Below are 13,927 nucleotides of genomic sequence, written 5' to 3' on the forward strand. Positions count from 1 at the left end.
CCCATTGACCTGGTATTAACCTCCATCCTGAGTGAGTAAGTGGACAAGTCTGAATGCTTGTGCTGCAGTGGATAGTTTACAGTTTACATACCAAGTCAACGCAGACGCGAGTAGATGTGCATTTCGAATTCAAGTGAACCAACGCAACCAATGAATTGAAAATGTTCAACTTTGGAAAAGAATTTGACTTGCGATCGACACCGGTGGTTGTTGTTGCACAAAAATGGTGCAGTGTTGTTGGTGTGAACGCAGCATTAGCGTCCACTTCCTGTAGTTTCACAGTATGCTGACACCAATTAGCATTAATTGTCACAAGATTTTCTTCAAATTTTCTTTCATGTTACAGCGGCGTGAGTAGCGCGTTGAGACTTTTCACGTCTCTTTTAACTCTGTCACTCACCACACAAACTGAAAGTGGACACATCTGTACAGTCAGACTCATGAAAGACATAATTTGTCTTTTTCGCTAAGAGATAGAGCATCAGTGTGTATTTCTTTTTTTTTTTTTAAAGAAAGTGGGATGTGATGAAGATGGATGTCAGTACCGGGTTTGACCGATGCCATAGCGACAGAAAGATTAACAGCTTAGCTCCTGTGTTACTAATTATTTCGCTGGTACAGAAGCAAACTGAAGCTTTTACAGGCAAAACTGAGCTTGATAGTCAGTCTAACCTCTGGTCACGATGTCTAACATATAAAACTTAGGAGGCTATGAGGAGCAGCAGCTGCACAAATCAGAAGGCACAGTGATGATGGATCATGACCCTGACACAGTCCAGGTAAACATTTGTTTCTACTTAACACGATCCTGCTCGTCTGTTTCCAATACAGTACCTGAGTATTTTGACACCTCACAGATTGGGATGACTCTAAAAAAGCCACTGACACAGTGTGAAAAAATTATTTAAGTCGTGGAAACTGAGGGACAGCATCGCATCTCCAAGATGAAAACAGGATCTTTGTCTGACACCAAAACGACCAACGCCGAAGGCACTAAAGTAAGCTGGGATAGAAACAGACTGAGAAACAGAGCGCTGCGTCTCCGTCAGATAAAATATGCATGCACGTCCATGACGCCATTTCCATTTTACTCACTATCGTTCACTCAATCATTTATGGTTACTAAAAGAGGTGGATGTAAAGGGGAAAATAACTAACCTCTATCAAGTGAGATAATGCACTCGGTTGTCCTTGTATCTGATAATTTCAGTCTAATTAAATATTGTTTTTTTGTCCCTTGCCCAATTATGATTCAGAGCCACCCTCATGGAAGCACACTCCTGACCAGGCAGTGTCGCTTCACCCTGTGTAAATGCTCAGCCTGTCGGGCAGAGTTTGACGTTATCTCGCGTGTACTTGTGTATGTTAGTGCAGATGTTTTCAGTTGAGAGAGCTGTGTACCATATTTGTGTTTGTACCATTAACACCGTACTCTACCACAGAGTGTCACCGGTGTGTGTGTGTGTGTGTGCGCGTGTTGTGACTCAATGGTGGGTGAATATCTGGTGTGATGCCTGGTGGCTGATTTCCTTTCCATCGTATGTGCTGTACATGTGTCTACCGTCACTGATGCACCCCATGTGACACCTCTGTGTAAGTGTGTGTGTGTGTTTGTGCGCACGTGTCTACAGTATGTCTCCGTCCTCTATGCTGAAGCTGGACCTGCGGCTGGAGTCGACCGAGGCTTCGGGGGACATTGCTGAGAGCAGCGGGTCTCCGCCCATTGGGGACAAGGGCTCATCCATCATCAGGAAGCCCAACTCCCCTCTTCTCCCATGGCCTTCCAGTCCACCCAGTTCGCCCAGTTCCGACATGCCGTCTGAGAAGCCAGGTATACCATCACATAAGTCCAAAGACTGGGCGTAGTCAAAGGCCTGGGAGCTGCCCACAGTTGGGTACTGCAGGGGCTGCTGGTGCTGGTGCTGGTGCTGGAGGTGCTGAGGGAGCGGAGGCAGCTGCCTGGGCTGTGGCTGAGGCTGGCCCTGAGGATGGAGGTGGTTTTGTGGAAGGAAGTGTTGCTGGGGGGCCTGGGGCTGAGCCTGGTTCTGGGGTAGGTGATGTGGCTGGTGGTGGACTTGTAACTGAGGGTGAGAAAGCTTCTCCTCTGGGCTGATCTCTTGTTTTATATAAGGGGCCATGATGTCAGTCAGATTCATGGCAGAGGGAGAGGGGTTGGCCAGGCCGTGCATCTGAGCCTGCATTTCCAACTCCTGCACACAGTGAGAGGACAACATCCTTAATATCAGAGCACTCGCTGCTGTGTTTGTTGTTTTTTCAACCGTGAATGATGATTTCATAATATATAATATTTGACTGAATAAGAAAGTGTTTCAGTTGGACTGAATTGTACATTTAAGTTCAAAGAATCTTGAAAGAATAAATGTTTATTTTTTGGAACTATAGAGAATAATTATTTACATGCGTCGGTAATAGCCAGCAGCAACCAGTGTGGCCTACATTTATATAAGCTTGTTTAGTGTTTTGGTTACAGTTCATGTCCATGTTATTATTTACATCATTTTAAATGTATTTCTGTCAGCTTTAGATATCAATACACCTATTTTGAGTTAATATGTTTTAGTACTTTTACTTTGAAATTATCATGAAAATCTTTACTGCAATATCATGATGGAATATTCTGGGTTTTTTTTCCCACCTATTGACCAGACTAGATGCTCACTGGCCCTCAAAGGTCATTTGAGTTTGACACCGCTGTGTTAAGTTGTGTGTCTGTGTGTTACCTGGATGCGTAGCAACATCTGTTTGTTGGCCATCTCCATTCTTTTGAAGTTGTTTTCCACCTCCCTGCTCCTCTGCACATCTTTCTGCATGCGTTTGATGTACTCGACTGATGCCCGCAATATAGTGCCTTTGTTCCAGCGCACATCACTATGCACACAGTAAAAACAAAAAAACAATTCCCACATATAATTATGGTATTCATTCAACAATGTCACATACGCTGAAAAAGCAGCAAAGCAATCAACTCACAGGTCGTTGGTTTTGGGGATCATGGTGCCCAACTCTTTGATTCGATCATTGATGTTGAATCTCCTCCTTCTCTCAACTATTCAAGAGAAAAAGAAGATATGAGGGTGAGATTAAACAGGAAATGACACTGGTAAATATATTATGAACACAGTAGGACAGAGGAAACAAAGGCATGAAAAGGAAGAAGACAGAAGATAAAATACTGTAAGCTTGATAGATTGTGAACCTTGAAACTACAAGAGTTGAATTTGAGCGCGTCAACGCAGACTGTAACAGTGACTGAGTACAAGTATAAATCAAAGGCACACAGGTTAATACAGCATCACAAAACTACAAACCAGTGCATTTTATTTTCTCTACTATATTATATATTATAAAGGCCAAACTGGGATAGACGCGTGCACGCTCAGTCACAGGCAATTACACTTAAGTGCCAGAGCAGCAAAAATGACCAAGTTAACCATCCACCCACTAGTTGCCCTATGTCAGCTAAATTATAGCAAGGAAGTGCAAAACTGTTTTTGCAAGGGACATATTATGATGTGTGTGCATGTATGTGTGTGTGTGTGTGTGTGTGCACACGGCATGCATACATTTATAAAGGACTTACTGAGATTGTGGTTGTCTTTCTTCTGTCTCTCCTTGGCCATTGCACGGGCTTCTGTGTGTTTGCAATAACAAAAAGTGATTAACTAATGGTTGTGACTGAGTGACCATGTCTCATCAGTTTTTTACGTACAATACAGTTGTCCACATGACGTCACAACAGTTTCTACAAAGTGCAAATGTACTACAATGTGCAAAACCTCGACATTCGCACCTGACAGTTCTCGTTTGATGGTCAGGTTGGCAGGACAGGAGTTACTGGTCGTAGCAATGGCCGGCCCCTTCATCCCAGGACCTGTATACACATCAAGGTGACTGCTAGACAGAGGGAGCTGAACACACACACAGACAGACATGTACACAAAAAACACACACATTTAGGCAACATTGTACTTGTACATGGCAACTTTATACTGCATTTGGAATAGATGTTTGGTAGAAATAAGGCAAGAAGGTTGAAAATATTCTATATGCCTTCATGCAATGTCATATAACTGGTTTACTCTCTGTGAGTGGATTGGTTGCCATCTCATCAAAGTGGAAGAACAATGGAATGGTTCTGCAGAGTCTTTGATTAAATTATATTCATTTTAATGTTGAATTTAATCAAAATCACTGGTGTTGAATCCAAAATAATCAGTCTTTTCTTTGACGACGTATTTACTGCTTCACACACTTGAGCGAATAACTTTACGGTCAGTGTTGGTGCTTATTGTGCCATAAAAGAGCAGATAGTGGGAGATAATGCAATAATATCACACCTAAGGATGACCTGCCAAATGCACAGCAATGATTGACCATCATGTCATCTATCTTATCTCTCTTTATGGCATGATTCTCTCCTTCTCCAGCTCCTTAACTCACACTCGTGGCTAGGTCTCGCTAACTCTTGCACTTTAGACATTGTGTAAAAACTGCAATGTCGCTCGGTATGGACCCCCCTAAAACAACATAATTTCCTTTTAATGACATGGTTTAACGAGTGTGATGGACTTTTTATGCCCGGTTGCGAACTATGTCGTTTCTTCCTGGAGCGAGGGCAAATGTGTTGCTGCTAATGAGGCCTGAAAGATAAGGTATCTGTACCTTATCTGTTAGCTACTCTGTGAGATCAAACACACTCACACAGGGTGACTTCTGTATGTAAATGATACGCTCCGTTATATTTCTCAAAAAGGAAATAGAGAATGCAATTTTCTTATAATCTATTTATTACATTATCATTTTAAGATGTGTGTGGGGGGAAAAAAAACATCACAATAACCCGCACTTCCACTGCTGATGTACTGTGATGTAAGTGACACTTCACGTTCAACTATTTTAGTAAAAAGTAAATAACATCTTAAACTATGGTGGTGACCTTAATAATAGTGGATATGAGGGTAACAGGAACTGTATGCTTCAGATGATTGCTTTCTGAAGTCAACATTGTCCCGACCACACTGACCTCCAGTGTCCTGGCTGGAGAGCCTGCCTCTCATCATACCATAAAACTCAATTAAACAAACATGACTGGGACTCAGTATGGCTCAGTTTAACCATCCACACACACACGCACATTTAAATAGTAAAACTGCTCACTTGTGCCTGGTATTCAGTGGTGTTCCCAGCTCTTACTGAACTTTGAGATTCCAAGAATTCCATGCAGTTTGCCACTTTAATCCGCATCAGGATTAGCAGGTGAGTTTTACTTAGTGGTCTGTCAGTTGAGAATAATGCTCTAAATGTTGTTTCCAGTGTGTCAGAACAATGTGTCACACTGAAACACTGCTCGCATCAGTAAGATGTTGTGAAACTATCTCAGTCAGGCTATTGTGTGCTGGCTTCATGCACACTGATTATCCTCAGGGCTGATCAATCACCTAAGCTAATCAATCAGTGTGATGATACGCATGTGCGCACGCACACACACACGCACGCACACACACACACACACACACACACACACACACTTGCATGCGGACACAGACACACAGATTTAACAAATCAATCACAGAGGACATGCTGTTAGATAAAGCTACACGAAACAAACTCCTTTTTCTGTTTCTCTCTCACACACACACGCATACACATTAACATACACACAATGTGCAGTGTAGCACTGAACATGATGTTCAACACCAACTCAAATTGAAGACACAATCCTGATTCTGGCCCAAATACACACACAGACATACATTATGAAACCCTCCTCCACCTCACTGCCCCTGCTGTGGCTCATCTTATAATCAGAGACCTAAGGCTGGGAGTTAGAGCTGCCTCTGCATCAGTTCAATTGTGCTTCACTCAGACTGAAAACCCAACTCCCACACAGCAGCAACTAAAGCTCACATTACAGCAATCTTACAAACAAAACTTCAGTGTCTTACCAGCTGAATCTGTTCCCCTTCAAAAACTTCCACAATTGCATACGTCTTATTCATCTCCTTCATCTTCCTCTCCTTCCGTCACTGAGTTGTGGCTCTTTCTTCTTCTCTCACAGGCAAAAGCAGCACGCTGAGCTCTCTCTCTTTCTCTCGCTCTCTCTCTCTATCTCTCTCCAACTCTGGCTATCTCTCTGCCACTGCCACCCTTGTCCTGGGAGAATGACCTCAGCAGCAACGATTGTCTTTCTTCTACCTCTGCTCCCCACCAAACAAGAGTGAACTTTCCCCTAACTGGACTTTCAGCCTGTTTTCCCCTTGCACAAATTGCACTCATCCCCCTTTCCCTCCACCCTTCCTTGCCTCCCCCTCTCCTCCTCCACCTCCCTCCCTGTCTGAATGTCTTGTAAACAAGTTGAACGCTAACTGCTGGCAGTTTAATTGTTAATTTTCTGAGTTTGTTACATCAAACACAGAGTGCTGCACGGTCTTTATCCAACATGTTGTCTGCAGTGCTGGGTACCGCCGCTATCCATAGGATTCCGATTCACAAGGTCCCGATTCCATTCAATATTAATTCATTTAGAGATATTTAAGTTTCCATACCAATTTTGCTTGGTTACGAAAGAGAACTAACGCTGTGAATTGTATATAATTTGCATCTCTGTAACCTGGTGCATTAACACATTAATGTTTAGATTAATAAGGGTGTTGTGAGCAGCTATGACTTATGAAGTATTTCTGGTTCTACACCATAAATGATTAAGTAACAAACAAATCTGCAGACTCAGGTGTTAGCTTAGTGGTCACGGACAAGAAATCACATCCATCTGAGAACTTAATGAATCAATGTAGGATCTTCCAAAAAATACTTTAAACCCAGCCTTTTAGTTGCCTGTACAGTTTCGAAACACTTAATTTAATTAAACACTTATGCTTGCTGGCTTGTTTGTGGATGCCTGGGGACAAGGACAGACTGACAGCCAAAGAAAGTCCGTTTAGGGTATAAATACTGGCCTGAACACACTGAACAGTACATTTCACATGGTTTAAAAGTCTAACAACTGTACAACCAGCAAAACCATCACTAATAACAGTGACAGGAACTAAGAACATGAAGGGTGAAAAGAGAGGGAGGGAGAGAGAGCGACAGGAACAGCTCGGCTTCCATGGAGGGAGTTAAACTCATTCTCTCACACGTCTGTGAGCGTGGACAACAACTTTAAACTCGAGAAAAAGATAAGCTCAGTAGTAAAAACAAGCTTCTTCCAATTAAGGCTCCTTGCCAAGGTGAAGGAGTCCCTTGAAAGGGCAATTCACGCCTTCATTACCTCTCGACTACTGTAATAATCTCTATATTTGTCCCGATCAGTCGGCTCTCCGGAGCATACAGGTTGTCCAAAATGCTGCTGCTCGCCTTCTGACAGGGACACTGTAGGATTAATTTTAAGATCTTATTACTTGCTTTTAAATGTCTCAATGGTCTGGCACCTGACAGAGTGCTTGAAGCTAGGGGAAATAGGGATATCCTTCCTTTACTTGCGAGAGCTGCCCAGACCTTAAAGCAAGTCAAAAACTTCTCTCTTCTCGCTGGCTTTTAACACTAGGACACCCTCGCCTCACTGTAAAGTCATGGACTATCCTAACTTACTTATTCTATTGTTCTGTGGTTTCATCCTCTGCTAATTGTTTGTAGTTTATTGTTGTATTGTTTTTCTCTTTAAGGGCAGCTCATAGCCAAGCGGAAAGGGAACTTGGCTTACCTGACTCCCAACCAGGTCAAGGGCTAGGGTAACTCTGAGCAAAGTACCCAATCCCCTTTTGCTCATTGTTAATTGGACATTCTAAATTGACCACAGCCATGGGGGGGTCAATGCCAAATCAAATATGCAGATCATCTGATGTGGTGACCCCTCGAGAGGGAGAAGCCAAAGGATATAACATTTAAAAAATGGTTTTGTTTCTTAATTATTATTATTATTATCTAGCCTCTTATTGAGTAATAGAAATAATTTTTAGTAATTACTCCAGTATTGAACTGTACTGTACACTGTAAACTGTAAAAAACTATTCAACTGAGAGTTTACCAAAGGTATTTAGATTCTTAAAAAGTGTTTTTCCACGGGAAGTTTTGAGTACCCTTTGGTCATAATCACACAAAAACAGAAAACAGCAAATTATATGTGGCATATAAACGAATACAACTCAAGTGAGCGTTAAAGTGCACCTTTTGTCCCTCTGTTGTAGTAGTTCTACTTACTGTGTTGGGCATCTGCACAAGGTCAGTGTACGCTTGAATATCATCATAACTGGACTGCATGCTGATGATGTCATCAATTACCTCATCCATCTGGGAAAAAAGGGAGGGCAACAGCGTTAGCAATGTGATTATGAAAAGAACCATAATGTCAAACTTTAGGAGGAAAATCCAGTCACTACTCGTACATTCATTCAAGCATCTGAAAGCTGATCCTCCACAGGAACTTCAGGTGCATGCACTCAAGAGAAAAGACTATTTCTATGTGATGGACTCGGTAACAGATGAAACAATTTTCTACTGTGACACAGAAATAAGCAAGTTTGAGCGGCGTAGGCGGGGAGAGTTGGTCAAAGTCTGCCCGGTTCAAAGAGTACTGCCCCTGTCACTTGTTAAGCTGTAATGACTGCTGCATGGTCATAATAAGGCATTTAAATTCCGATTATAGCCAGTGTCAAGTTAGTCAACACATTGTACGCAAGACACATTAACACCAGCGCATTTACAGACCCTGAAAGCCAATTAAATTATTATGATACATTCATAAAATGCAGAGAAGACACTTTCGAGGTAATAGTCAATCCTCGTAAGTTTTTATGGAGTGTAATTATATCATATTTTAGGGATATTTGTTCAATTTGCTTCTTATAAAATGTACTTTATAACGGGAGCAGGATTTCTGCCCGACCTGCGGGCAACTACCTCGTTCTCGTGGCTGGAGCTGAGGTTGAGCATGGCCATGGGGCTGTTGGGTGCACTGTTGCCAGTCATGAGCTGCTCGGTACGCATGTGCGGGGACTGGAGGGGAGGGGGGGCAGATGCTGAACCCCCTGTGGGTCCCATTTTTGTGGGGGAAGTGGGTGGAACCAGCCCGGCTACTGCATGGACCATCTAATGACAGAGAGAGAGAGAGTGAGAGAGGGAGAGAGAGAGAATTAAAACCATGAATGCAGACAAAATAACACAATAAAATATAAACCACGAGTTCAAAACAAAGTACCTGTTTTGTGGCGAAGGTGGTCGACAGGTATTCTTTCACCTGTTGCCTCCGAGACTGGCGGATGTGGTAGTCTGTAGGATTCTCAAGGTGAGTCTCTACCTGTATGAAAGATGGACAGTCAAAAGTGGCCAACAATTCTGACACTGCAACAACAAATCTGTTATTATAAACTTCTAAATGAGCTACTAGACATTTTAAGTGAATAATGAATTGAACAAAAAAAACACATTCTGTTATTTCAGCTTCTGAAATGTGAACATGCTCTGGAAAATTAATATCTTGGCTTGTGGACAAAACAAGACGTTTGTAGACATCAATAGATTTAAGACCATTTTTATAGTCAAAATAACTAATTAATCGATTAATTGAGAAGTTTAAATAACAATGAAAATATCTGTTTGTTGTAGTGTTACTTTTACTTGAATACAAACAAATGATCTGGATTCCTGACACAACTTATGTCCCAAGTGAAACAATAACATACACACCAACCAACACCATCAATGTGTGTACATTTTAAATTATACAAACGTATTTGGTAGTGCAGTTTTTAAATTGTATTAAAACACAAAACACACAACATATTGAGTATTCAGATACACACCTGTTCTCTCTGTCCCCTGAGGCAGTGATTTGACATAAAAGACAGTAGTAATGCCTACAAGCGTAAAGCTACACTAAATCCCGTGCTGTGGCTACAAAGAGCAGTGGGTTAGCCTCATTCCTTCACATCAAAGAGCAAAGCTCAGTATAGAGGATGGCCACTCCTCATTACTACAGTGGAAAGATTTAACTCTTTTACAAAAACAACCAGAAACTTTTCAACAACCATTAACTCTCACTCCCCCTACTTTGTATATTTATATATTCTAATTTCCAACAAATACACACGACTGGCTGTCAGCTGTTTGGCTCTCATAAGGTAGAGGAACAACTATCCACCCCATAGCTGTTTGACCTATCTGACCCAGCACTGTCAGCATCAGTGAAGTCCAAAGAAACCCAGCACAGGACTCATGGCAGACTCAGATGTCTGTCCTGGTGGACACGCAACTCACCTTATCAACAACATGAAGGGAAAGATACGGACAAGCCCGAACACAGAGATTTCATAAGCAACATTCCACGCAGACACCCACACACACATGCATGCACACTCTGAGTAAACTGTCAACATGTAAGTCGCTACAAGTGGATGCGATCTGTAGATTGACAGTTCAAAATATCATAAAGTGACACACACACAGCTATATAAAGGAGCATTGCACAGAGCCACACACACACACAAATACACAGTAAACACACACCATAAAAGATAAGGACACACAGAGGCATCTTTGGAATCAGGCAGAATGTCACTTCAGCCTTATCTGTCCCATTCTGACTCAGACTATCTACATCGCTCTTGTCTGTCCTATCGCACAACATGTCAAACCTCTCTTATCTACCGGTCGTCCTCCCTCCTCTGTCTCCCTCACTGCTTGGTGCTGCTGCTGCTGCTCCACCACATTTTTTCTCTCTCTGCCTTTTACAAATCTGTCCCTGATTTTTCCGTGTGAGGCCATGTTGCTGTGTGAGAGGTTATAACATCCAGTGGAGCCTCAGTCGCGCACTGCTCTTGTGTCTCCTCCTTCGTCTTTAAAAGGCCTCTTATCAAACATCTTTTCCCTCTTCTGCCAATTGACGAGCTGAAATCTGTTTGCCTTTGTAGTGCACATTTTGACCTCAGGTGATTCACAGACATTTTACTGCACTCGTTGCATTTTTCCCGCAGACTGCACACTTTATAGATTTTCTCATTTTACTGCCTCAATCAGTCATTGAAAATTGGCTGCATTCACACTCTAACAGGAATTTTAACACCACATGTTTTTCAGGTCATTTATCATAGGAAAATTACTCACTGGGTGCAAATTTAAATATAATTGTAACTTAATAATTATGCTTCACAGCAAAAGGTTGCTGGTTCACGTCCCGGTCCGGGCTTTTCTGTGTGGAGTTTGTGTGAGTGTGGGTTTTCTTAGGGGAAATCTGGTTTCCTCCCACATGTCCAAAAACATGCAGAGATTAGCTGGACACTGTAAAGTGACCCTAGGTGTCAAGGAGAGTGAATGGTTGTTCGTCTCTGTATGTTGGTCGTGCGATGGACCGCCTTTTGCCCTATGTCAGCTGGGACTGGCACCAGCAGCCCCGCAGGCCCTCATGTGGAAGGTTGTGGGGCTGCTGTGGAAAGCGGTATACAATTATTTAAGTAATTGAGAGTAATTGAGAAATTGATTGGATTAGAAATCAGATAATATAAAATATAAAGATAATTTTTGTTTGACCACCTTTAGGTTTGATATAATATATTCATCGGGTTGCAAAGTTCTGGGAATTTTAAAAAATTAGAAACATTCCATGGGAATTAAAAAGAATAAACTGTAAATTTTCAAAACTGAAGGCTGGGAACTTAAATATTGTTGGTAAGTAATACATTGTAGTATAATCTTTTGATGCAAACACAGTTGAATATCAAGGCTACCCTTTGCAACCCTATCTACTCCACAGGTGTATTCATTTTTTGCCAATATTTTGTATTTATGAAGGAACTGGACCGGTGGTGACTCATCAATAGGGGGTGCTAGGGCACCGACCCCATCAACAATGCAGACAACTGGAGGAAACTTTCTGTTCAACATAAATAATTGTATTCACTTGATTACTTTCTGTGTAAATACATGAGTTTATAATTCTGGCAGTGAATGACCCTAATAAAATAGCTGTGTTATGCCAATATTACCCAGAATGTTCAGACATGTAAAAATCTTACTCAGGTAACTGCCTGGGTCTGCTCTTGTGTGCAGCTGTAAGCATCAGCATTGGCACACGGTTTCTTCTTCACAGCACATGTACAGAAACGTCTTTACAGTACATTTGTGCACATCAAAGTGGTTTGAAACAACACTGTACTTGCAACAGCTTCTAATTTATGAGGAACGATGACATCTCGGAAAAGCAAGAGAAGTGACGCTCAATCTCTCTCTCTTCTCTCCGCGTCTCTCTCTCTCTCACAGCTCCAAACAACGATCATCATGTTTGATCTTTAATCAGACACCCACCAGCACATTGATCCCTGTCAGCTGTTGTACTCTTTGTAATCTCTTTTGATGCATAAAAGTCAAAGTCTGTAGGATCACAATAATTACACCACATAACTTGTAGAAAGACCTTCATGACATACTGAAGTTTTCTTTACATTCACCATCATCAAATATCTGCTCAAGTCGTGCTTCCCCCCCCCCCAATGATCCATGACAGTTAAGGTCTGGACTCAGTATATGGCAGTATATATCTCTGCTTCAGTCCCTACTGACCTTAAGGATCTCCACGGGGACCTGCATGCTTTGGTATTGCTGTGGGGCGCTAATGGCAGGGGTGGGTGCAGGTGGCCCGGCCATGCGCTGCTGCATGTACGGCTGCAGGACTGCATTCTGGTGCTGCTGCTGCCGCTCACGCTGCTCCTCTTGCTGCAGCTGGTCCCGCATCAGCTGGATACACAAACACACATGCACACACACACATATTAGTGGAAGAACTGGCTGCCATATGTAGATGCCCTTCAAATACTGGCACACCACCCGACCTTCCTCTCACATTACATATTGTGTTTAATAATAGCTAATAAAGCTAATCAAAAGGCTGGCATGTATGTATACTGTACGGTGCAGTGGGGGTGTTTTACCTGCATCCGCAGCCCGATGCGTGAGGCCATTGCTGGGGGGCGAGGGGGCAGGGGAGGGCGAGCCGACGTCAGTGCACCGCAGTCCAGCCCGAGAGGTAGAGGAGGCTGTGGAGAAGGGTGTAGAAGAAATGTCATGTTAAATGTCATGAAGTAAACATCAGCTTATTAATGATTAATTCCCAAAAGTCAAAGAGAAAGTAAAAGTCTCAATTAATACACTAATGAAATAAGTCTGTTTGCTTCCTCTTACTGTTGGTCAAGAAGTGACTCATGTCACCAAAACACGGGTGCTGTTGCTAACCCCGAGACTTACCCCAGGCCTCACATGAGCAGGGCTTTCTGAAAGGACAACTCTAGGTCCATATTTTAACCGCCCTCCCTTTGCATATTCTCACGACCTCACTCATGTTTCAGATAGCTGTGGTTAATTCCTTAACCTAAAGTTCACTTCCACCTTCACATCATTCGTGGCGTTTGACGCAGTTTGCACTGAGTGAATTCCTTTGACAATGGTTTGATTTTAAAGGACATGTGTTCCTATTTAAAAGTTACACACTCCAGCTTTATATAAAACAAAATGTTGTCGTTGTTGAGGACATGTTTGCTGGACCTTAGCTAACAGTTTCCACCTGTCAGCTCTGGGACCTTGGACTTTTCCATTGGTGCCACACTACTTACAGGTTGAAACATTTACCTCGATGCACCACTGGGCAAGCTGGATTCATCACCTGTCTTCCAATCATATCACACAAACTCTACTGACTAAAAAGACAAATCAACTTTTTTACAAGTTGTTAAAAAGGTTAGACTCCCCAGTCTATTTACCAAGTGTCTATAAACATTCAGTGCCGCAATCCCGTGTCCTCATGTCTGTATTGGGCTTAAAATAACTGCAAATATATCAGGTTTCTAAAAAGGAAGACGTGCCGTGTGAACATTAGTCTGCTGTGTAGTGTCACAAGTGCATATAATGTTCTTTAAATCCT

General features: G+C 42.3%; 1 protein-coding gene across 1 annotated transcript; it reads right to left on the reverse strand.

The window, feature by feature from the left end:
• Positions 1–491: 491 nt before the first annotated feature.
• tfeb (transcription factor EB) lies at positions 492–13,046 on the reverse strand. Its single transcript, XM_058631359.1, has 10 exons — positions 12,942–13,046; positions 12,574–12,747; positions 9,218–9,316; positions 8,920–9,108; positions 8,221–8,310; positions 3,812–3,929; positions 3,602–3,652; positions 2,992–3,067; positions 2,742–2,889; positions 492–2,210 (listed from the first exon to the last, which is right to left on the reverse strand). The coding sequence occupies exons 1-10, from the start codon at positions 12,969–12,971 to the stop codon at positions 1,626–1,628; spliced, it is 1,560 nt and encodes a 519-aa protein (XP_058487342.1). The 5' UTR covers positions 12,972–13,046; the 3' UTR covers positions 492–1,625.
• Positions 13,047–13,927: the final 881 nt, after the last annotated feature.

Source organism: Solea solea, chromosome 6 (genome assembly GCF_958295425.1).
Source record: "Solea solea chromosome 6, fSolSol10.1, whole genome shotgun sequence".
Taxonomy (NCBI): domain Eukaryota; kingdom Metazoa; phylum Chordata; class Actinopteri; order Pleuronectiformes; family Soleidae; genus Solea; species Solea solea.